At 33.9% G+C, this 23871-nt stretch overlaps 2 protein-coding genes across 5 annotated transcripts; one reads left to right on the top strand and one right to left on the bottom strand.

Moving 5' to 3' along the window:
* Positions 1-4340: 4340 nt before the first annotated feature.
* LOC123532709 (flagellar attachment zone protein 1-like) lies at positions 4341-13275 on the top strand. Of its 4 annotated transcripts, none has more exons than XM_045314260.2 (5): positions 4341-4497; positions 6016-6144; positions 9076-9366; positions 10304-10594; positions 12449-13275. In XM_045314260.2, exons 2-5 carry the CDS (start codon positions 6044-6046, stop codon positions 12495-12497), a joined length of 732 nt encoding a protein of 243 aa, XP_045170195.2. In that variant the 5' UTR covers positions 4341-4497; positions 6016-6043; the 3' UTR covers positions 12498-13275. The 4 variants fall into 4 exon arrangements, with proteins under 4 accessions (XP_045170195.2, XP_045170194.2, XP_045170193.2 ...); XM_045314259.2 differs by having other exon boundaries at positions 4342-4497; positions 5985-6144; XM_045314258.2 differs by lacking the exon at positions 4341-4497 and adding an exon at positions 4779-5469 and having other exon boundaries at positions 5985-6144.
* Positions 13276-17653: 4378 nt separating this feature from the next.
* On the bottom strand, positions 17654-19256 carry LOC123532024 (probable T4-type lysozyme 2). The gene is made up of 3 exons (XM_045313362.2): positions 19200-19256; positions 18433-18497; positions 17654-18213 (listed from the first exon to the last, which is right to left on the bottom strand). The coding sequence occupies exons 2-3, from the start codon at positions 18485-18487 to the stop codon at positions 17753-17755; spliced, it is 516 nt and encodes a 171-aa protein (XP_045169297.1). The 5' UTR covers positions 18488-18497; positions 19200-19256; the 3' UTR covers positions 17654-17752.
* Positions 19257-23871: the final 4615 nt, after the last annotated feature.

The following is a 23871-nucleotide window of genomic DNA, read 5'->3' as shown; positions in this document are numbered from 1 at the left end:
GCACAGAATAACGTACTTTCAAAATAAAAGCTATTAATTTTGCGCGGTAACTGACACGTAACGTCATGACGTCAATGACGTCATTTTAAGGCAACAATGTTTTGGAGCGTTTCTGCGGCAATTCATTCATTATTTCTGCATTATTAAACCATTAAACATAAGATCGGAGGCAGGTTCAAGATTTATTTCCAGAAGAATGGATATACAAACACATTTAGTTTGTCGTAAACGTCGTCGTAAATCGTCAGGTTAGCTTCCGGTTGGACATGCGCACTTACAAATATCAAGGTAACCTACCTCCTTAAACAAAATGCAGCTTGATATTTCTATGTCAGATTGAATAACTTCCTGTTTAATCAAACCTTCTACATGTATTAGTTTGTGCAATAAATCATGTTTATAGACTTATTTTCTTTTCTCTCCTAATGAGTATAACGAATGTCATATTCCTAAATTTCGTTTGTGTGTCTAAATGTATTGAACGATGTCCTTAGCTAAACTTCGTTGAGTAAAATTGTTTTGTCGTAATGGAAGGGAAACAAATGCGGTGATAACATGAAGTATGAGTCCAGAAGTTGTCGTTAGTGTGACGAATTGATTCCTACATGATATACATGTCATACTGCATGACACTTATCAAACGGAAAATTTACATGACAATACCATGACTGTCTAGAAAACAGTTTCCCTCTTTTCGATATGGATCAAAGTGTCGAAAACGCAACAATATATGTAGAAAATATCAAGTGATAAATTTCCGCCATTAAGATGTACTAATTTGTTAAAGCGGGGCTAATCATATAATTGAAACCAGTATATTTTTATTTGATCATGCACTTAAAGTTAGGTTGGAGGCATATAAAGGCCACTAAGTCTTTATAAATTTTATATAAAAAAATGTGTTTCAGCCTGCTGGTCATTGTGTCTCTGACAAAGGCACAACTAGCAATTCTGTGAAAAAGATATTTCTCAGAATGTAAGCAATATTCTTATAAATAAATCATTTAATTTTTCAACATATTATAATAATTTTATGCTTTAAACGACAAATAAGCTATTTTCAAGAGGCTAGCTTTACATTTTTTGATAATTTTGTCTTTCAAAAATTGAATAATAATTACGCTCGGTCACTGTTATAAGTATACTTATACTCTTTGTACTCTCCTTTTTTAAAAGAATATCGTAAATCGCGCTATAGTATATTCCTTAATTTTCGAGACCTTATCACAGGCCGTAACAGTATAAGTAAAATAACACATTTTTGTCTTTTATATATATTATTCATATGAAATAAATCACACGCTCCAAACGCATGTGTATAGCACTGTATACAGACTTTGTATATAAATTTGTTCAGGCTAAGCATAGATTACATACTTTACGTGTCCTTCTGTATAGCATAGGATAGACACTTTGTATGTGTGTAAAACATAGACTACACACTTTGCATGTACATAGGTATGGTATATGACACATACCTTGCATGTACAGGTGTACTGCACAGAATACGCACTTGAAAGCATAGATGTATAGCACAGAATAGACACTTTGTATAGCACCGAGTACATATTTTTCGTGTACATAAGTATAGCATAGAATGCAAGCTTTCCATGTACATGTGAATAGCATAGCATAAACACTTTACATATAACTGTGTGTAGCATCTAATTGAGAAATGTTACCGAAAGTCTAAGAACAATCTCAGAAGAAAATTAGGTTGACAGACAGGCCTCCTATATGCTAATTATTTACCCTTAGATACTTTAGGAGTCTTGAAGTGTCTAAATTTCCGAGTTATCATTAGTTACGTGGGCCACATAACAGCTTTTGAATATACACCAATTTATTTGAAATCATATTCTTTTTGTAGATGTGTATCTTTCTGGTATGTCATTATCTTATTACTAAATGAGCGTTTTGTCATGTTACTTTATTATGACTAAACACGTCTTTGTTTGTTTAAAACGTCAATATAATGAAAACAATACATAATGAACTATTGCTAACATGTATTGAAGTATTGATATTTCTATGTCATTGAACGTATCTTAAACAAAATGCAGTTTGATATTTCTATTGGACTGAATAACTTCCTGTTTAATCCAACCTTCTACATGTATTAGTTTGTGCAATACATCAACATTAAATTCTTTATCATGTTTATATAGTTATTTTCTTTTCTCTCCTAAAGAATCTAACAATTGTCATATTCCCAAATTTCGTTTGTTTCTAAATGTATTGAACTGTGTGCCTAGCTTAACTTCGTTCAGTAAAATTGTTTTTTCGTAATAGAAGGGAAACAAATTCGGTGATATCATGAAGTACGAGTCCAGAAGTTGTCGTTAGTGTAACGATTTGATTCCTATGTGTTATACGTGTCATAATGAATGACACTTATCAAACGGAAAATATACATGGCATTCCTATAACTGTCTCTCTTTTTGATATGGATCAAATGGTCGGAAACGTGACAATATATGTAGAAAATACCAAGTGATCAATTTTCGCCATTAATATGTGCAGGGCTAATCATATAAATGAAACCAGTAAATTGTTAATTGATCATGCACTTTAAGTTAGCTTGAGGGATATAAAGACCACTAAGTCTATAAATTATAACAATAATTGAACTAGGAATTCTCTGAAAAAGATATTTTTACGAATATTATCTCAGTACTTTTATTGCAATATTTAAACTATTTACTTGACTAAATGTAAAGGTATTACTATAAGTACAGTAACTGTAGAATGGAAGACAAATGTTGGATATGCTGTGTTATTGGTTTTTCCGTCAAATAAAAAAAGCGATACAATCTGGCTGCTTATTGCAGGTGGCTGCTTTAGACAATTTGGTAATATAAAAACATTCAATTTCAGAAGTTGGCTGATTGACTGCTTAAGACGCGCGACTGCTTAATACAGTCGGCAACTTCGGCAGTTTCAAACGTATGATGTTAATATTGCGAAAGCATGTTGATGAAACTTTTGGAACATTTTGTGAAACTTCTTACATGACGTCTGTATAGGACAAGAACAATAAAGCTCCATTTTTCCAAAATTCAGTTCTTAGACTAATCCAATGTCTTCTTCTAAATCGTCTTGTGTTTTCAAGTTGGAAAGATACTGATCAAAGGGGATACTTATATAAGGAATCAGCTCCAAGTAAATTATTTAATTCCTTATTTTAAATTGTGAATGCATGTGAAAATAATTAAACGTAAATCTATCAGGTAAACAGGAAATAAAATGAATTATTTTTTCCGTATGTTTCATATTTGGTACCAAACACCGACATGTAAGTACAATCTTAACCTTACATATAAATACATGAGAAAAGATACAGAACGCTTAAATTTTGATTACATTTTTGGAGAGTCTATCTCTATCTTGTACTTCTGATGATTGATATGTTGGTAAATGAAGATGTTCTTAAATCCATTTCAATGAGATAAAATGATATGAATTGATTTGATACACGTTCTTTCAAGTTTAAAACAAATACAGAAGCAGTATGGTTTGTACTGTTTACCGTCAACAAGTTTAAATAATCACCTGGTGAGCTCTTACCACAATGGTAATAAAATATTACTTTAAAGGTGGTCAATCACATTTAAACAACATTTAATGACATTTTCTACTTTTTGTATATTCTGGTAGAGAATTATTTAAGGAACAAAAAGACCGATTACATAGAGTTAGATTCCTATTTGAAATGTATATTTTATTATTTTTATAAAATTTTGTAATTACTTCCCTTTAATATGAAAGTATATAAAAGCTGAGTATTTCTTTTTATTTCGATACAATGTCTAGTTTTACATTTGCATTTGATAGACATATCAACTATTGAACAATATGAACCAAAATGCAAGTTTTAAAGCTGTGTGTAGCTTCTGAATTCATTTATTTCCAATCTATCTTGGTTGCGCAACCAAGATAGGCAAAGGGAGGTAATAATAATTTTTCAAACTTGCGTTTCTAATGAATTCCATCTAAATACATAATTTTTAATGCAAATATTTTACAAATATATTACAATATGTCTAATATTTATACATTTCCTTAGGCAAAGTATGTTTATCAAATTTATACTTATGATAAAATAACTCTATCTTGGTTGGGCAACCAGGATAGGAAAATGAAATTTTAAAAATACCTCTAGTGAAAATCTAATTTGTATTAAGTGTTAAGTGAACATAAATAAGTGTAAATGATCAGATGCTAAAGTTTCGAACAAATCCGTTACATGGCCAAAATCTGATTATCCACCTTTAAGTTCATGAAGCGCCCTTGGATCACATGTTTTTTTTTTTCACGTAGGTCCTTTAAACTTCACCAGCATTGTTTGAGTAAAAAGTATGCCAGAATAGTGTAATAAGGAACCGGATTTGCTTTAAAAACATATTAATTGAGATCGGAACGCTGTAAAGCTAATCTAAGATAATCTAGTGTATTACATGTGTTACAGTTAGACAATATATGCAAAGGACTTTGTCAGTAGGTTTAATATATGCTATCATACTTTTTCTCAAGAATTTATTCTTAAAATCGTTTTAATGACTTTAACAAAAGTAGATGTTCAGGTTTGATATCTATAACCGTGACGGTATATGTTATACAGATATTTAGCTTGATTCATAATATATGATACTGTTGGTGTTCATGGTGTGTGTGTGTGTGTGTGTGTGTGTGTGTGTGTGTTTTGTTTTTATTTTGCTGGCGTTAACCACGTAAATATTTCTTTTTTTCAGAGACTTGAAAACTGTTTTCAAAGCTAAAAGGCATTTATATGATCATCATTAACTAACCTTATACTAAGAATTACATCATCGCTTAGAAATGCCCCAGCCCGCTTAGCTCAGGGAGAGCGCAGATCTACGGATCGAGAGGTCGTGAGTTCGATCCTAAGCGTAGCGGTTGTTGACAGTGTCAATTTGATTAAAGAAATTGTGTCTGAAATCATTCGTCCTCCACCTCAGATTCATGTGGGGAAGTTGGCAGTTACTTGCGGATATCATGTTTGTACTGGTACAGAATCCAGAACACTGTTTAGGTTAACTGCCCACCGTTACGTGACTGAAATACTGTTGAAAAACGGCGTTAAACCTAAATCAAACAGACAAACAAATAATTGCATCATCTTTATTCATAATCACTTACTTAGAAACAGCTAAATTCTCTGAAGGACGAAACGAGCTTAATCTTAATATTTTAAACTGGAAGACAAAGCCTTAATCGTGCACGCTGTTTGTCTCGTTAAATATTGATTACCGGTTGTATTGCTCACCGTCGAACTAATAACTCATCTTGGTTATTTATCTTATCTGCGTAGATAACATTCAAATCTGAGCACTTTTATCTCAATAAAAATAAGCATACCCAAAATATGAGTGAACGCGCATGATGTTAGCATGTGTTATTTAATGCTTACATAGTCTATAGTTCTCATATTGGATTCGGAAAATATCTGTAAGAAATTTTGTTTTAATTGTACATAATTAATTAACACTATATTATTTAGTAAGAGTATAAAAAAGTACGCATAATAGTTACGTATGATATAGCTGTATATGTTTGCAAAATTTGTAAATTTGGGATTGCATTTAAATTTGATTTAATCAAATGTTATTATATTTTCACAAATATGCATCAAGCGTACATCAGTTTTGATTTACAAATTTAGGCCAGAAGTATAACATTATCAGGGGCCCTCCATGCAAAAAAAAATATAAAAAATTGGACAATTGAAATCATGTAAATTATATGAGATAAGTAAAAGTGTTGATATGTATCAATTTGATTGCATTGTTACTTCTATTTTTAAATGAAATTATTTTTATCTTCTTCTACAAGCAAATATTTATTTTCATTTAGATAATGTACCGAAACTGATACGTAATATATAATACACCCCTGTTTCTATGTCGTGAACCTTTTAAAAGCAAATTGTACAAGCATATAAAAAAAGCTGTGATTCATTTCAGCAACATTGCTCTAAAACTATACTAAACTTAGATCTAGGTAGTGGTGTTTCATCAGCAAAATGCCGCTGTGCAGTTGTGGAGTGACCCACCAATGCAATTCGGGTCACGAGCATATCACTGAAGAACAGGCTGTAAAATGTGACTTTCTGGAAGCGGAGAGGTATGGTATATACATATTCAGCTTGGTTTTATTATTGCATTTTCATTCAAACTGTTTGTCTAGGGATTGGTCTAAAACAAAAGCGCATGCTTATAGATCAAATTAAAATTGAACAGTTTAAAACCTAAAAAGGCCATTGATTAAGATGGCATATCATCTCGTTTTGTTACGGACATTGCTTCCATCATTGTCCTCGTGCCTATGTTATTAATCTTAGTTCAGAGTTGTTCCTGATGGCGTAATGTCGGCACAATTGCAAGCTTGTCCACTGTTACAGAAAAATTACAAAACGAAAGTAGATCTAGGAAACTTTCGTCCAGTATCTATTCTTAGTGTTATTTATCATATTATATTAAAGTAATTTAAAGACCCCCTTCTCTGTTGTCTATGTTTTGGTGAAGCACAAGCTATATGCTTACGATTCTTGGATATCGGTCGCTGGTAAAACTTAATCCAATGTTGAAAAAAACAGTTTTATCGGAACTTGATTTAGTCAGCACGTGGCTCGGTGATGATAAATTGTGATTACATCTACATGTAGGTAAAACTGATACTGGTAAGTTCTAAGCCCAAACCGAGGTCACAATTTAAGCATAGTTTGTAATGGTCAATCATTGAACCAACCTCATCAGTTAAGTATGTTTGTGCTACTTTGATCTACATTTATCACGTGACTCAGGGGCTTGTCCGGTCAAATAAAAACGCCAGATAAAGGTTACAATATCACTAAAGGAAATATAAATATCTCACACAGCATACTAAGAATCTTTTAGTAATGTTTATCAGTCAGTGTCATTTGGACTGCACCTGTAGGTTTTGGTTTAAGTAACACGTAGAAGCTGCAAACAACCTAGAAAAACTAATGACGGTTGGTTTTAGACTTAGATTACATCTCTCATATTGACCCTTCACAGCTCAAAACTTTAAACTGGTTACCTGTATCCAAACGAGTTGATATGAAACCGACTCAATTTTTAAGATGGTAGCAGGTAAAACGCCTGAATATATGTGTGCACATTTTTATTTTCTTTAAAACTATCCACAGCCACAATACAAGGTTCAGGGAAAATGTCCTTTCACAATTCCCAAGGTCATGGATTTTGGTATAAGAAATATTTTCGCTTACATAATTTGCATTTTATGGAATAGGTTACCACCTACATTCAGTAATTAACCAAATGTCGACACCTAAAGTTGCCATCAATAACACTAATTAAGTCAACTGCTTTTTTGTTTTCGTTTTATTATCACAGTAATACAGTATATTCTATTATGTGTATACTCTAAGTGCATTCCATTGTTTAAAGCTTCCTGTGTTAGTTTTACTGGGCAGTCATACTGAATTGTGTTTAGCTTTGACATATCTTTAACTGTCAGGCAAATATTTTTTCGTCTTATCCAGTTCAGTGTCAGTATTACTTTTGATATTGTGCTTAAGCATTATCTATGGTAATTCAAATTTCTCTTTGTCATGCTATCAGTAGTAATGTTCACGGTGAAAATAAGGGCTTTAGTCTCTCTTTTCTGTTATCAATGGAATTGATGAGTATTATAAGGTTCATCACTCATGTTTATGATTTTATTTCGTGATTGCTGTTGTAACCGATAATAGATAAATCTATCATCTAAAATGTATACCTCGTAATGCTCTTGCACGTGATTACCGCTTCCTTCAATTTTTTTTCTCAAAAATTAGCTGATTGTCTTCTTAAAATATGCCAAAAAAAAGAGAAAAAAGTATTAGCATCTACCCGACTAATTCTAAAATATGCACATGCGTTAAATATAACGATAACATTGGTTAACGTAATCTGATCTTTCAATGCTATATATTTTATTTCAGCGTCGGAATAGAAACACTATAAATATTTGGAAAAAAATATATGAGAGCAATATAAAGTATACCTTATAATTTTTTTCTTCTTAAATAAGAAAAATTAGGTGTAAACAAATAAACCAAATACGATATTTAAGATAACAATTTCTGCCTTCCGGGTAGGCCCCTTCAGTGTCAAAATATTTGCGTCCTGGATATGTAACCAAGTTATGTTTAAGTGTATTACTTAACATTTTTTCATGTTATTATTGTCCTTTTATCCTTATCTGTACCGATTTATCTGACATTTTGAGCCCTCTGCTTTATCTTTTTACACAATTAATTGTTTTCATTAAAATAATTAAAATAGAAATCGAAGTTTTGTTATAAGCAGATTTAGAGCGTTTGATGATGGACTAAAAAGATACTAGTGCATTTATAAACAGCTTTAACAGATTACCAATGACAAAACAATTGTATAACAGAATTTTTAACTAACACGTGACTGTAATACCCAAAGCTTTCGTCTAAGTTTATTAAATGAAAGTGGCTTCTGTGGTTACTATACTTATCTAGCTATTATAGATTTCTGGTTGCTTAATCGTTGAGAACGATAACTCCGTGATGTTCAATCACACGACTCTAGTATTATCTGAACTGTCTTGCGACGTATCAAATATGCCTGAAACTAAAACAAAACTGTAAAAAAAAAGTAAAGTCGTTAAGATTGCTCAATATCTATTATGTTGTGACAATGTCTCATTTGAACAGATTCATGCGTTTTAGCTCTGGTGTTAAGCAACTTTGTCTGCGATTTTATGTGCCATATTATACAACACCTAAATAAAATGCCTAAGTAGTTAATAAGCAATATCAATCGAAGAATATACACAAACAAGTAGGATTAGACACGTATCAAAAGGCATTATTACTCACTCATAAAATACAAATCAAAACTACAAATACGTAAGCAGGTGTTAAAGTAACAACTATGGGGAGATATCATTTGATAAACTATTTCATAGTCAACTAGGCAATCATGCACAGTCAGTATCAGAATAGACTGCTAAAATCTTTCAGCATAATATCGAACTGTACATTTGATTTTTCCCCAGAAAATCGAATGAGATAAATCAGAAGCGAGAAGAACTGGAGGCAAAGCAACGTTCGAAAGAGGACAAATATCAAATGCAAAAAGAAGAATTAGATGTAAGACAAACGGAACTTGAGAATAAGTGGAAACTGAAGACCGCTGAAAATGAAACAAGACAACAAGAGCTTGAAATAAAGAGAGAAAAGCTCGAGATTAAAAGAAAGGAATTGGAACAAAAACATGAAGCGAGAATGAAAGCTCATGAACAAGCATTAGCAGAGCTTGCTGTCGATAAAATGATTGCCGAAAGAACGTAGGTATATGAAACATGTATGCTCACGCCTTATCTGTAATGTACTTTAAAAACTCTTTCATTAGTAAAAAAAAACTCATAAAAGAAAATACATTATTCAAAAAGTGTTGAGTAAGGAGACGTCTCAAGCATTCAACAGCCAACTCATCCTCATCATACAAAATGCTAAACAACATACAAAATGGAATGCACTTGAACCTTGGTCAGTGTTGCGTTTTCCATTACTACTCATGAACAGATTCGATCGAACAGAGTCTGCAATTTTTCCGTATTCTCGGTGCTTCCGAGGGATCTACTTTTCAGATTTTATTTCTAACTTCCCTCGATATTTTACGCCTACTAATGTTTTAAATTATAGTAAATAAATGAAGATTTGCAGACATTTAGACAAATATGGTGTTAATAACAAAGACATATTCAATAAAACTCGAATCGTGTAGAAGTTATTACGTCATTCACAACCTTTACCCATTGTTTAGACAGTCGCGAAAATGTAAATGTGTGTTTGGTTTTAATTCTGTGGGAAAATGCAATTGATAAAGATGCTAAGGTGTAGATACTTAATTAGTTTTCCCTGATATATTCAAATGTAAATTTGCTTCCAAGACAAAGCAAGATGAAGGATTATTGTAATGATTTATCTATTGTATAAGGACATCCGCTAGTTATTGGGTAAAGGTCATAAAATACATGAAACGATAGTATTTGTTGAATTTATTGAAAATTTCATATCTGATTAACAACCAATTTCCTGCATGTAATGTACTTTTATGAAAGTTGGAGGTGTGTAAGAAGTTCCGAGAAGAATATAACAATCAGGAATGGATCATTTGATATCAAGATTGGTATTACTTTTTTGTCGTCAACTTAATTTCAGATAACCATGTGATTACAGTAGTTTCTTATTATTTTCATATCTATTTCCATTACATTATAGGCTGAGCAAAGAGTTCAAACAGAAAGAGCAGGCTCTATCAGCCAAGCAACTTGAAAAACAACAAAAACTTCAGGAAATGAAAGAAAAGTTGAAACAGAAAGAAGTAGATCTTGAACTTTTATTGCAGCGTAAGAAAGATAATGATGAAATGAAGAGCAAAGACCAAGAACTGAAGAAAGAAAAATTGGAACTGGAAAGACTGACTCTGCAGAAGGAAAGACAAATGAAGATTGCTGCTTATGAGGAGAAAATGACCAAACTGGCAAAAGAAAAGGAGAAAGTTGGAGCTATGTAAGTATATTCAAAAGACTCATTTTTCAGTAGATGAATGAAACAAACGCAGCCAGATCGCAGTTAATATATGTGTAACAAATCATACACGTTTAAATACATTTTCCTACCTTTTTCAGTATCTTAAAAAAGAATTATAGAAATACATGCAAATATTTGATATGGTCTTATACATACGTATGTATTTAATACTTCTTTTCCCTTATGATGCATGGCTGATGTTTTGTTTTCAAAAGATGAATGCCTTATTCAAATACCTTAATGTAAGTTAATGTGTACTTGTTAATTTAGTAATGTGGGAAAAAAAGTAATGAGGAAAGAATATCTGTCGAAAGAGCGAAAACGATATTTATTAATAACTACACTCAGAAACATTAAAAACGTCTCACCCATATATGGCTGTTATTTCGTTCTTGCAACTTGCATGTAAATATTAAATATATATTTTATTATCATTCAATATATTTGTTTGTTGATTTTGTGATATTTTAGGTTTGTCCTTTGTCACTTTATTACATGTGCACATGGAGATCATGTTTGAATTCATGTCAAAGACATATGCAAAATTTAAATGTTATTAAATCTTGTTATCAATAATAAACATACAAGAATCAACTTCTTCAAAATGTCACGACGTCTTTTAATTAAACGTCTTTAACATCATTATATCGTGATTGGCTTTTATTCTTTTCAAGAGTTAAAGTTTCTGAAATGTTTCGTTGACTCTATAACGCGACACAAGTCAAACGCAATCCATTTATTTTGGTATGGGATGTAAGTTAACTAGACAGGCTGCAATATCACGTCAATATTTTAGATTTTGTCAAAATCACCAATGTAAGTGTCTTTCGACGTACAACACTCGGTCTATTATCATTGGAAATACCAGTCAATATTATCATCTTTTTTGTGTCATGACTTTAATAACCCTTTCGCTGCCGAGGAACCAATAACGTTATGTACACTTATTTGCCAAGACACTTTCCTGGAAAATCACCTTGGTTTTGACAGAATAGTTTAGAGGCTTTATTGTTCACAGAATGTATACAAAACCTATAATTTTTAGAAAGAAAAAAAATACATGCATACAAATGAACAAATTTATTCTACAAAAAGTCTTGTTAAGTTGTACCTTGAAATATGCTGACGTAAATGTTGGACGGGTATACCCGTCCTACACGTAGACAGCGAAGGGGCTCGATGGGGAAGAATCACCGTAAACAGCTATAGATTTTTGAAGAATCTGCTTAGTTTGTAAATCAATATTTAGAAAACAAAGCAATATGAAGTACCTAATTTCCTTATCGAATCTTCAACCTTTAGAGGAAATATTGGAGTTGTTTTCTCTACTTTACCCAGCAGCTGAATCGCCGTCCACCATTTTGAAATGTGGAAATTTACAAGTCACTTAGGTCATTTTGGGCTTTCCTTTCTACAGTATTCTAAAAATACAACAGCAAACACAGATGGAAAACATTCTTTTGATATGATTGGTTGCTCTGGGATAAATTCATGTGACGTCATTTGCATTGTTTATAGATTGGAATGTTGGGAAATCCCAAGACGGGTAAATCCGTCTTGTAGGCAAATAGGCTGACATAGTAGTGGGACGGGTATACCCGTCTTGTAGGCAGCGAAAGGGTATTCAATATTCAGTTCCAAAGCACAGACTTCTAAATCCGAATAAAAGTAAACCAAATGAAAACCTTCATTTTCGAGTAACTATGAAAGAAATACCACCATTTATATATTACATTCAGATGTTTCGTGTTTTTTTTTCAAGAGTCTAGATGAGACGTTTTTAAAGTGCTACAGTGCACATTTCTTACATAAATGCCAAATTATCTGTTCCAGGATGGAGAGAAATCAAGTGGAGAAATCATCGGTGTGCGTCATAATCTAATTAATTCATACTATACATTTATAGCGACGGGTGATAAAATATCACAGAAAAAGGAAACAATTTCAATGTTACAGTGTTGTTTGAATATAATGACATAATTTTCATATTTATACAAGCGTGTTTTTGAAGTTAATGTTTTGCTATTTATACCCCATCAAGCATTGTTTGGAGAGTGTAGGCAATATAGGAATCACTTTATCCAGTCAATCCCTTACCCGTCCCTGTTCCTTCTTAGAAATCAGTATATAGATGTATAATAATATAAGGTTGAACATACAATGTATTTGTAGCATCATTAGACAAGTTCACACAGGTCCCATGACTTGTTTTTACGAAATTATCTGCCCTTGTAGGTTAGTATTTCAGTGCATGACAAAAAATCTTGTAAAAAGAATTAAATGTAACATTGTGAACAGGAACTGAAATACACTATAACTGTACCGTGAACAATGAAGAAGTCATTATCTTTTCTTTAATTTAAAGAATATTTTTGACTTTACTGAAGGCATTTTTGTATGTGACTTAACAGCGTGAACATAACAAGTCCAATACCTGAATTTTATACAAAAGTGTCCCCCTTTCGTAACTATCTGTATTTTTTCTTATTTTTACTATTAAATACAATAAAATAAGTTTTACTTGATGGATTTTGACAGATACAAGTTATGAAGAGGTATTGAAAGACACATTTACCATAAACCTGCCCTGGACAATAATAAACTTATCTGCCATTTTGTACTTGTTTTCAAATACTTTTAAAGCAATAAAATATAAAGCACAAGAACTGTTACTCTTTCTTGAATATAGATAAAATGATCTCCCAGACTGAACAGTGTAAAGTGGTGAGTATTATTAAGTACATTGACGAAAAAAGTGTTGGAAATTTACTTATTTTTCTGTAGTTCTTGTATAGGCCACATTAGTTATTTTTTTTGTGTAAGTCCGCTTGCTTAGCTTAGAAAATAGAGCTCAGTAGGTTGCATCAAGATGTAGCGACTTCAATTCTCTTGATAGCTGTATGTTCTTCCTAGCAATTTAACACATGACAGTGTCCTCAACATTCGAGTCATATGTAGTTGTTAGTTACGTTTTTGTTTGGTGTAACGTCACATCGGCATATTTATAGGCCATGCGGTGGCAATCCGTCTTTTAATGGTAGCATAAAAGAAAAAAGTGGAGAAGTGGAAATACGAAAACGAAGACCCCAGGCATCCCTCTGGGCATTATTTCATCAAGGGTTGACACCTTGGTACAACCATCGGCCTTCTGTAAGCCAACTCGATGAAATAACTATTAACCCTTAACCATAAGGGAGGTTTCAAACCCAAAGAGGGTAGGGGTTAGTGATTCAAAGTCAACCGCGTGGCCCCATTGTTAGTCATTTGCGGAGACCAAGTCAGTACTGGTGCAGAATCTATAAACGTGGCTAGGTTAACTGACCATAGTTATATAATTAAAATAATGTTGAACATAGGCTAACTTGCATTTGCACTACCGCCATTGAACAGGCTCATTCAAACCGAGCCTGCAACATTTTCGTTTATGTCGTGTTTGACAACCTGTGGTTTTCCAGTTGTTCTGTTTTAAATCCAAGTAAAACAAACAAACAATAAAACAAACAAAATATTTTATATGAATTTAGCCACGTTCCGATTTCTTCGAGAAAACTTCAGAAATAACATATCTGTACTAGTTTCATTTGCGTGTAAATTTAAAAACTAAGATAAGGGTAAGTGCGTTTAAATTAGTGAATTTTACATAATTTGTTTACAAAACGAATCTCGCTGTTGCGATGGTAACGCGGTAACAATTTGATGAAAAAAAAAGAAAAAACAGAAAAAAAATAGCTGGAATTTATCTCTTAAAAAAAATCAATTTTGGTTTTTTGTTATCAATTTGCAAATTTGCTATTTTCAGGCTTTGACATTGGTTTTAAATACATCTAAAGGCACCCACTAATCGGGTGACATGAAATTAAAAAACATATATATGCTTGAAAGATTTAATTTACAAGTATCGATTTGAAGAAAATTTACTAGCATATATAAATAAATTCTTCCAATCCCCACGTTGCGCACATCCGAAGTATGTAAGCCCAATCGTGATAAAATGAGCACTATTTCGGTGGATGTAAATACTACTTTTTCCTTTTAGCTTTTGTTGTACGGAATGGTGCCAGGATGTCGTATCGTACTGTCACGCGTCGCGGTGAAAAAATTAGTGCGTCGCGCGACAATACGATACGACGCTCATCATTTTGGTAATCGACATGTCGTCTGTCCTACGACAGCTAGACACTTATCCACCAAACGAATTCTAAAATATTGCAACGTCTTCTGTCAAATAATAAGGAACATACGCTTTACCGCTGTCGAACTCATGACGTCTTCTTTCTCAATATTATGGTCAATTAACTGAGTTAACTGGATGGACTGGCTGTTTAAGTGATTGAGGTTGCATTGCATTCATGCAGTTATAATTACTTTTGTATCAATTCAAATAGGTAATATGCGGCTCGATATTCACTTATTGCACGGGTTCAGGTTAGTATAGCGATGCATACCTCCACTTCGGTCGGTTTTTTTTACTACTAATGCCCGTTTAGACCTCGAATGACATAAACTCGTGCGCAATGGCTTAAATACTAAGCCGATGATGGTTATTATAGTCCGTATAATATACTTATAAGGCAAAACCTATTGTAACCATATAGCTTCGTGTAAATGAAACGAAAATAAATAAATTCATGTTAGGTCTTAAATAAATGTTTTGGTCATCAATTCACACTAAGAAATTAAAAGAATGTATAGACAAATCAGTACGACCAAGGCCAATTCATTACAGACGATCTACATTTGACATACTTTTTGTTTTGTTTGTCTTGGGTAAACGCCCTTTTTAACAGTATTTCGGTTATGTTACGACGGACAGTTATCCTAACCAGTGTTCCCGAATTCTGTACTAGAACAAGCCTTTTCTCCTCAAGTAACTGTCAAGTTCGCAACATTAATCAGAGGCAGAGGACAAATGACTTCAGTCACAGTATCTTTTATCAACTCGTCACGGAGAACAAACGCCCCGCTCGGGGATCGAACGCACGACCACACGAACTGCAGAACTGTGCTCTCCCTATTGAGTTAAGCGGGCGGTCTTCGAACAGCATCGTACTTACTATAAGGTTCAAAGCCATATACAAAATTTTAAATACATGTAGCATACGTTTGATTGTAATCAAATTTCGACCCTTTGTGAAATAACCTTAAAACGATCCAGTTTTTAAGACCTCAAAAATTTATCAAGTAATGTTTATATATGAGCCGCACCATGAGAAAACCAACATAGTGCATTTGCGAACAGCAGCCTGCGCATCCGCGCAGTCTGGTATGGATCCATAAGGATCGCTAACGGTTTCTCTAATTGCAGTAGACTTTGAAAGCGAACAACATGAATCCTTACCAGACTGTCCGGATGCGCAGGCTGGTCTGGATCCATGCTGGTCGCAAATGCACTATGTTGGTTTTCTCATGGTGCGGCTAATATATGTTGTACAAACTCAAACGTCTTAATCTGTCACATGGGAAATTCACGGTAACATAAATATGGCAGGAATTAAAAATAACAAGCTACGTTCTGGAACAGAAATACCTTCCAGACCACATTAAAGAACTGGTCAATTGCATATTACTTTTATGTATAAAGTCAACAGTCAGTGGTCACATCTTTGTTTGTAACTGCTTTATTCGACGTTGTAGATATTTGTCGCAAACAACAGATAAGCAAACAGAGCTGACATGACATTTTTTACATTAGATAAGAAAATGCCACTATAGAATTGAATTTATTTTCTATTAAATTACTTATGCATATAAATATAGAGTATAGTTATATATGATAAGATTTTAGAATAGGTCCTTCGGTCCTTCGGTTACTCAAGGATAAATGATAGTTCTGAAGCCAAAATATTTGTGTACGTAGAAAGCCTTACGCGTTATTATGACTACACTTTCACTTTCAACTTTTCTCGTCTTTGTGCAAAAGGCATATAGCATGTAGTTTCGTCGGTTATGAGCGAACCACATTACAACAGGTGCTTGAATACGCACTTCCATGAAGATTACCAGCAAGATTTGTTACTCATATACTAAAAGATTGATCATTACCGTAACCAAACAATGTATCGGTAAAATGCACATAATATGTCCACGAAAGTTAAAAATACGCATGCTCAAAACGTTAGTATCTACACACAAGGTAGTAGCCCTAAAGCATAGTACTTATCATGAAAAAAATGTTCCTCTCCAGACTTTATGTTGAAAAAAAAAGTTAATCAGCTTATATACGGTCAGAAAAAAATATAAGCACTCGCACAAAGAAATGTCATTTTTAGTGATTTTACTTATGCTTGCCTAACCGGTTTGTCATCCCAACCACTATGCCAGATGACACTTGTGCTGAAATGATAACTAACTTGGCAGGGTCTCGTTACCGCCGAGACAGTTACTTTAAAGGCAGACATTCCTTTCTGCTTCTACAACCAGTGACAGGAAAACATTTGATTCGATTAGATTTTAGTATGCCAGGAGCCCACGAGGCACTTGCCAAACTGCATCAGTTGTAGTCCAGCATTGCAAATTTACGAGGGCAACACTGTTTTGATATCAGCTGTATTACATACCTCTACCTCAACCTCTTTTTTATCTACACCAAACTGTCCAGAGATGCCATATCACACATGACGTCAAATTTGTCATCGCTCCGTAAGCAAGTTCTACCACTAAATATTTTGTTCCTTTCATAACGCTTATATTAATTTAAGCAATTGATAACTTTTCTTTTTATTGCGTGACGATAGAGATTTATAAGTAAGGCAGTTTACCCCCGATTCACCTTTACAACCGCTTTTTAATTTGCATGAAAAAAATAGTAAAAAGTTGTCTTTTGAGCAATCAGAATTTAAAGGGTATTGAACAGCGGTATACTCTATACTACAAATCTGTTTCAGTCTACCTTTTGCTTGGTATGATTTATATGTTGTTTTCGCTTTGTACTTTCTAAACGAATGAAAATTTCCTATTTAAATATGCTGAATAATAATAAAAGAAGTTATGATACTTGAGAAACTTTATTTTGCTAGGGAAAGTAACAAAGCTGTAAAATACAGTTGTGTCATTTTTATTAATAGTTTTTTGAAGAAAAAAATCAAGGTTATACGACAGAAACGGGCATGAAAACGGCAACCTGAAAACGTAACTGGACTAGACAGCTCTCATTCTGGCCACCAATCTTTTCGACCTATCTCCGACCTGATAGTACCACTGACTGTCCATCATCTCGTTTGCAGCGGTGTTCCAGTGCCGTCCGTTAACTGCCGCTATGAATTTGTGGAAATTACGTAGTCTGCCTCCCAGATTAAACGCCATATTCACAATGATCCGCTTCACCTCGGATGGCCATTGGGAGCAGTCGTGGAAGATGGAATGAGTCGTAGTAACTGCATTGCCAAAGTCTGTAGCAAAAGCGCTGTCTATTCGTGAAGTGCTTACATGTGTTCCAGCCGGTTTGCCATACTCTGGATCGCTGTGGGTTATCAGATGCCCAATGCCGAATGTAAGGTAGCCCTCACTGTCACGGTATATATGGTCTTTATAACCTTCGTCAATCCTCAGTTGGCCTTTGATAGAACTGACGTCGCTAGAGGTCAGCCCGCATTGGTAACCTGCAAAATATACACATTCCTGTGTTACCATTTCATATAAGAGATGAGTAAGTTTGTATAAACCACTGGATGAACATACGTGCTAAATTGTGAGAAAGTCGCTTTAGGCGTGCAACTTTCTGGAGATGAACGAAAATTACGTAGATTGAGAAATGTGCAAATGATTAATTACAAGTAAATAACACGAAAAAAGCCCTGCACTGAGCTTAATGTTCTTACTGTAAACTGCCAATGCGAGACCAAACAGGATAAAGCACGTGAAAAGAACCTTCATTGTTGCCTGCCTGAAAAATAAGGAAACACTTTATCTTGGACATTACAAAAAAAATCTGCAAGAACAAAAAGATCATTGAATTTCTTAGAAAAAAAAAAAGAAAAAGTGGAAACTTCACAGGTCGCTCAACACGACACAAACGAAAAAATTGCAAGCTCGGTTTGATTGAGCTTGTTCAAAGACGGTAGTGGAAATGCATGCTACCGTCCACGCCCTCTAGCCCCGGGTTGAGCAGAACTCAACATTTACACATGCTACGAGTACAATTTTTTTTAGAGAAATCTGCAGAAAGCCGAACTGACCAAAACGTGCAAGATAAACTTAAAGCTTCGGTATCATACAAAGGCTTATTTTGAAATTTCAAGTGAAAGTAAAGATATAAAAACGTACAATAAATACCAAAGAGTTTAACGATAATCTTAAGTTGTCCGTGACAGGTAGCAAGCAAGGCCATAAAGTCTGTTGAAATGTATATCGCACATAAGCTCTTACTATCTAAACATGTGTGTATAGCATAAGCTATAAATTCTAAAATGTATATTTTTCTCGATCCTTAATCTCCTTAAAAATGTATATCTTACGCAAGAGCGTTTCTTCCTGCGTAACCATTGTATATAACATCAGTTTATCGAATCCTTTATATGTACGTAATAATTAACTTCTATATCCATATCTATATTTATAGGTTTAAAATAAAAAACAAAAGACATACTATTACAACCAGGCGCAAAAGTAAGTAATGAAACGTGTCTTTCGTATTCAGTTATATACACCAGAGGTCATATAAGACTACAGAACTGAGGCCCGTCTGTAGTAAAATTCTGCTAAAATATTTAACTTGCTAGTCACGCTATGTAGGATTGAAAAACTTCACCTAGCTTTGGTGGTTATTTGACAAAGTTGTACTTACATGGTGTTTTATTGTGAAGATTCCATTGTCTCTTGCAGTGTACTATTTCTGTCACTCTTACCTCTTACTGGACCATGATCCTCTTCATTAAGTTACATAGAAATATACGAACAAATAAACAACTTTTGACGCTCGAGTCACAGAGTTGCTATAAAATTTAATAACAAGTTACAATTTGTACCAAGAAATGAAATACGCGCAATATGTTTCGTTTTAACAGACATTACGAATACAAAAATTCTGATTTTACTGTCGACATGAGAGTGTACTAAAACAGTCATGAAATCTGCATCTATTTTTATATTTGCCCAGTTTGTTCCATGTTCAAATATAAGACGGGCCTCTTTGCAATCATTTATCAGATAAAGATAGTCACGAAGGTCAAGGGTCGCATCAGGGCACTGCTCTTCTTCATGAACCTCGTACTTGATGTATCTATATAAAGCCGTGTCTAATGGTTTTGATAACGCCTGTATGTCAATATGGTCATCTACTGTCACATCTGTGGTATCTCATAAGATAAATATTAAAAGAAAGTTTACAGTGGTGTACGCACTAAAGTGATTCATACATGACATCATGAGAACAAAGTTCATTCCACTTTTTACATTAGCCACGCACAAGCTGTGCAATTTTTAATATTTTTTATTGAATTTGTAATTAAATTTTATGGGGAATTGCACTTTATAATTTTTTTTTAACAACCACCGTATGATTTTGATATCATATTAAAGTAGACGTTAGCCGCGGCATGAATGTGTAACTGTTTTCTATTTGAATAAACAACTGAACAAAAGTGAAAAATGTCTTGCATATCACAACTGTTGTTTATAGAATTAATTAGAAATGGCTATTGCATAACAACTATAAAATAAAAAGAACACACAGTATCTGCATGAACTCATTTTCATAGCAATTGTGAAAAGTTTATCTGATTAAACATTCGATATACGTTGTTCCATGCAATATCGTTGCGATCTCATACTGATACATGTACGTGCAGTAAACTTCTATGTATGTTAAAAAACACTTGCTTAAATTTTACAAATAAATTCCATCATTTGCTCACTACACATAGCTACAAGTATAACTTATCAGATGTATGTTTTACAAGTACATTCTAAGCGTGTACAATGACATTGTACTAGCTATCGTATTCTAAATTTCGACAACTCGGACGTTTAAAGAAATATGAAATTCAGAAATGAAGTGCTACTCGTATGTGTGCAATTACAAAAATGCTGAAACGTATACTAAAATTGCACTTGCTAAAGTACATTTTCATTCCATAACTTCTCAAAATACGATGACAATGAGTTTATTATTTTTGACCTGTTAGTTACTCTAGCATTTTTCCGGCATTCTCAGTTAATATTGCGCGTATGCCCTGCTCGAGGTCAAGACAATGCCAATTTAATCATTTCGTATGTCATTTTACTTTTGCATATTTTCGTTACTATAGCATGTGACACAATTTTGTTTTTCTTGTTGTTAATCGAAAATTCAGAATTGTCAACTGCATGTTTTAGGCTTTTTGTTTCGTCGTGTGTTATTGAATATACTTGACGTATCTACACTCAATGCAGTAATCTGTGTCTTCGAAACTTGACCTTTTGAAATATTTTGGCAATAGCTTTTGCGGCATTGAGCTCATCATGTCGGTCAAAAGTTTCGCCGAACGTTTCCTCATAAAGTAGCCCAAGACTGTATTTTTAGACTGTTTTTAAAACACGACTACTGTCGCTAAATCCCGTTATCACAGTCTCTGCATTGCTTACAAGCTCTGCTGACTCTAACTGGGAAGTTGAATCTACTAGCGTTGTGAGCGATCAATGTATTTTTCTTGTCAGAAATAACACTTTCCATAAAAGAACCCGGTCCCGTCTGCTTATCCACTGTATCAACTTGTAAACCGTGTTGATACATTTGCTTTATCCCGTCTTGTATTTCAATAGTAAACCAGTTATTGTTGTAGTACTTTCGCTTTATTTCCTGTAGGCATGATATACGAGTTGTAGACAGTAGAAATGTCAACAAAGGCAGCCAACTGTGTAACTTCAACTTGGTGGTTTCTAAGTCCACATAAACCGGACGAATGTCTTCTGCATCAACTTTTGCTTTTACACTATCGTCTGGAATACACGTGGTATCAATAGAATCAGGAGTTTGCAAAGAACAGTACGTCAGATAGGTAACTCCTTCTTTCACACCATAAACAATCTCCTATTTAGATCTCTCCTTTTTAAACTTTTCTTGCCTTTTAAAATTTTTTTCTAATTTAATAATCTCTTTGGTACTTTCGTTTCCGGTCTTGTCGTTCGTTAAGTAACTTTGTCCTTTTCTGTGGAGTGAATTTTGCGGTTTCACAAACGCTATCGACATACGACCTACCCTCCTATCCTCGTTGAACTGACATACTGCTGCTGAACAACGGAAGTCGAAACTTTCACTCAGGGTGTTATTTCTGAACTTGGGAGTTTGACTCCAAGCAATACTATTCAAAGACTCATTAGGTTGAGAATGTCCAGTTGTCAAAGGTTTCTGGCTATTTGCTACAAGTGGTTTCATCAATGGTTCAAGGTCTGACTGTAGTTCCTCGTCTGATAAATCCTTTTAGTACAAATTTGAGTTGTGGTATGAGCCAGATTTATGGAATCCGCAGTTTTCATGTTCACCGTACATGTGTGGTACCAGGTTTTCCAGTGCTGTTTTCATATCATCCAGTTTTACCGTTATTTTGAGAAAAACGCAAATGTAAAATTTGTAGTGAACACTGTTCTGACAGTTTACGTTTCTTACTAATTTCTTCTAATTTGTTTGATATTGATCGCTTAATATGCCCAATATATGAATACCTTTCCACGTCAGAATTCACTTTTTCTTTCATGTGCTTGATGGCAGAAGAATCTTCATCCCCTCTAATGGCTTCATATCTGAAACAAGCTTCTTTCGCTTCCGAGTGTAGTTGTACCGCTATATCCGCCTCCATTGATTTTGCAGATTTCCACCAATACACAGAAGTGAGATGAATACAATACTATCTTTTACACAGTGTAAATATCTTTTTACCCGAACTTTCAGAAAAAGTTGTCTCCGTGACAATGTAACCTTAATTTAAAATAAACGGACAGACCCGATATTCTTTGGTTGTCTTAATTATGGGAATTACATAAAATGATGGTTAATAAATAGGACCTTTTCACAAGTAATAGAAAGGGTAGGGGTTCACGAGAATAACCTCATTTTTCGAGTGGCCCCTACGCTTTCTATTTTGTATCATGGTCCGCCAATATGAACAACGCATTCGGATACTAATTTTGATTGACAAGTTAACAATCTATTTTAAGCGTTGGTACTATCACGTGACAAGCGTACTTAAACTGAAATAGAGAACGGTTTCAGAAAGTTCAACATTTTCCTACAGTATTCTATATGTAGGCGGGACCTAAGACATGTTCTCTAACTTAGTTAGAGTACGGCTTATAGACACGCCTCTTCCCCAGTTGAAGAATATTACAGATAGAAGTTTACAGTTTTAATGACACTGCAGGTAAACCATGATACAAAATCTGTATAACATATGCAGCTACCCAAAATATGGAATAGCGATTCAATTCAATTTGACCTCAACCTTCACACCTAATATAACTCATACTCTCCATCTTTTCTACATCAAATAGTTATGAAGTTACTTTTGAAAATTATCATATTTATATAGCACCGTTTCCATGATAGTCACGTTCAATGTAAATACATATAAACAGACGGGCAGACAACTTCAGCAGTTACTCACGGGCGCCGACCCTATTCCTAAGTACTAGTGGGATATCTAGTTGATCAATGTACCGCCAAAAATAATTGAAATATCGGATGAAAATCTTTTTCTCCAGCAAAACCATGTCCAAATGTTATGCAAAATAGTTTTGGTACCAGTTTATGGCTGATACTATTCCATTGGTCAGTTTTAAAAACGTGCTCAGCAAGCAGCCAAACAGATGCTCGCGTTTTGAGACTGGTTTCCGAACTCTGGTATAAAACGAACGGCAAATAAAAATATACGTAATTATAGCATGTTACCAGATGAACTGTTCATTCCCCTACTTCTTTTAGGTCATGCTGCGTCTTGGCTTACTGTTGTGTCTATAATATGCATGTCTTGAAAATGTGACTGATTTTGAATATCAGTATATCTGAAAATGATGAGGTAAATTTTTATCAAATCCGTTGTCTTCAAATTCATAAGACGATTTATTACTTTGATGTAACACTTCAAAAATTTAAATACAAAATGTGGAAACTCCACATGTCGCTCAACATAACAAGAATGAAAATGTTGCAGGCTCGATTTGATTGAGCCTGTGCATAGACAGTAATGGAAATGCATGCTACCGTCCACGCCCTCTAGCCCCGGACTGAGCAGAATACAGCATATACACATGTTACAAAGCGTGAAATATTCCATCTATGCTGTTTT

Source organism: Mercenaria mercenaria, chromosome 11 (assembly GCF_021730395.1).
Source record: "Mercenaria mercenaria strain notata chromosome 11, MADL_Memer_1, whole genome shotgun sequence".
In the NCBI taxonomy this organism is placed as follows: domain Eukaryota; kingdom Metazoa; phylum Mollusca; class Bivalvia; order Venerida; family Veneridae; genus Mercenaria; species Mercenaria mercenaria.
This window is presented reverse-complemented; position numbering and strand designations above follow the sequence as displayed.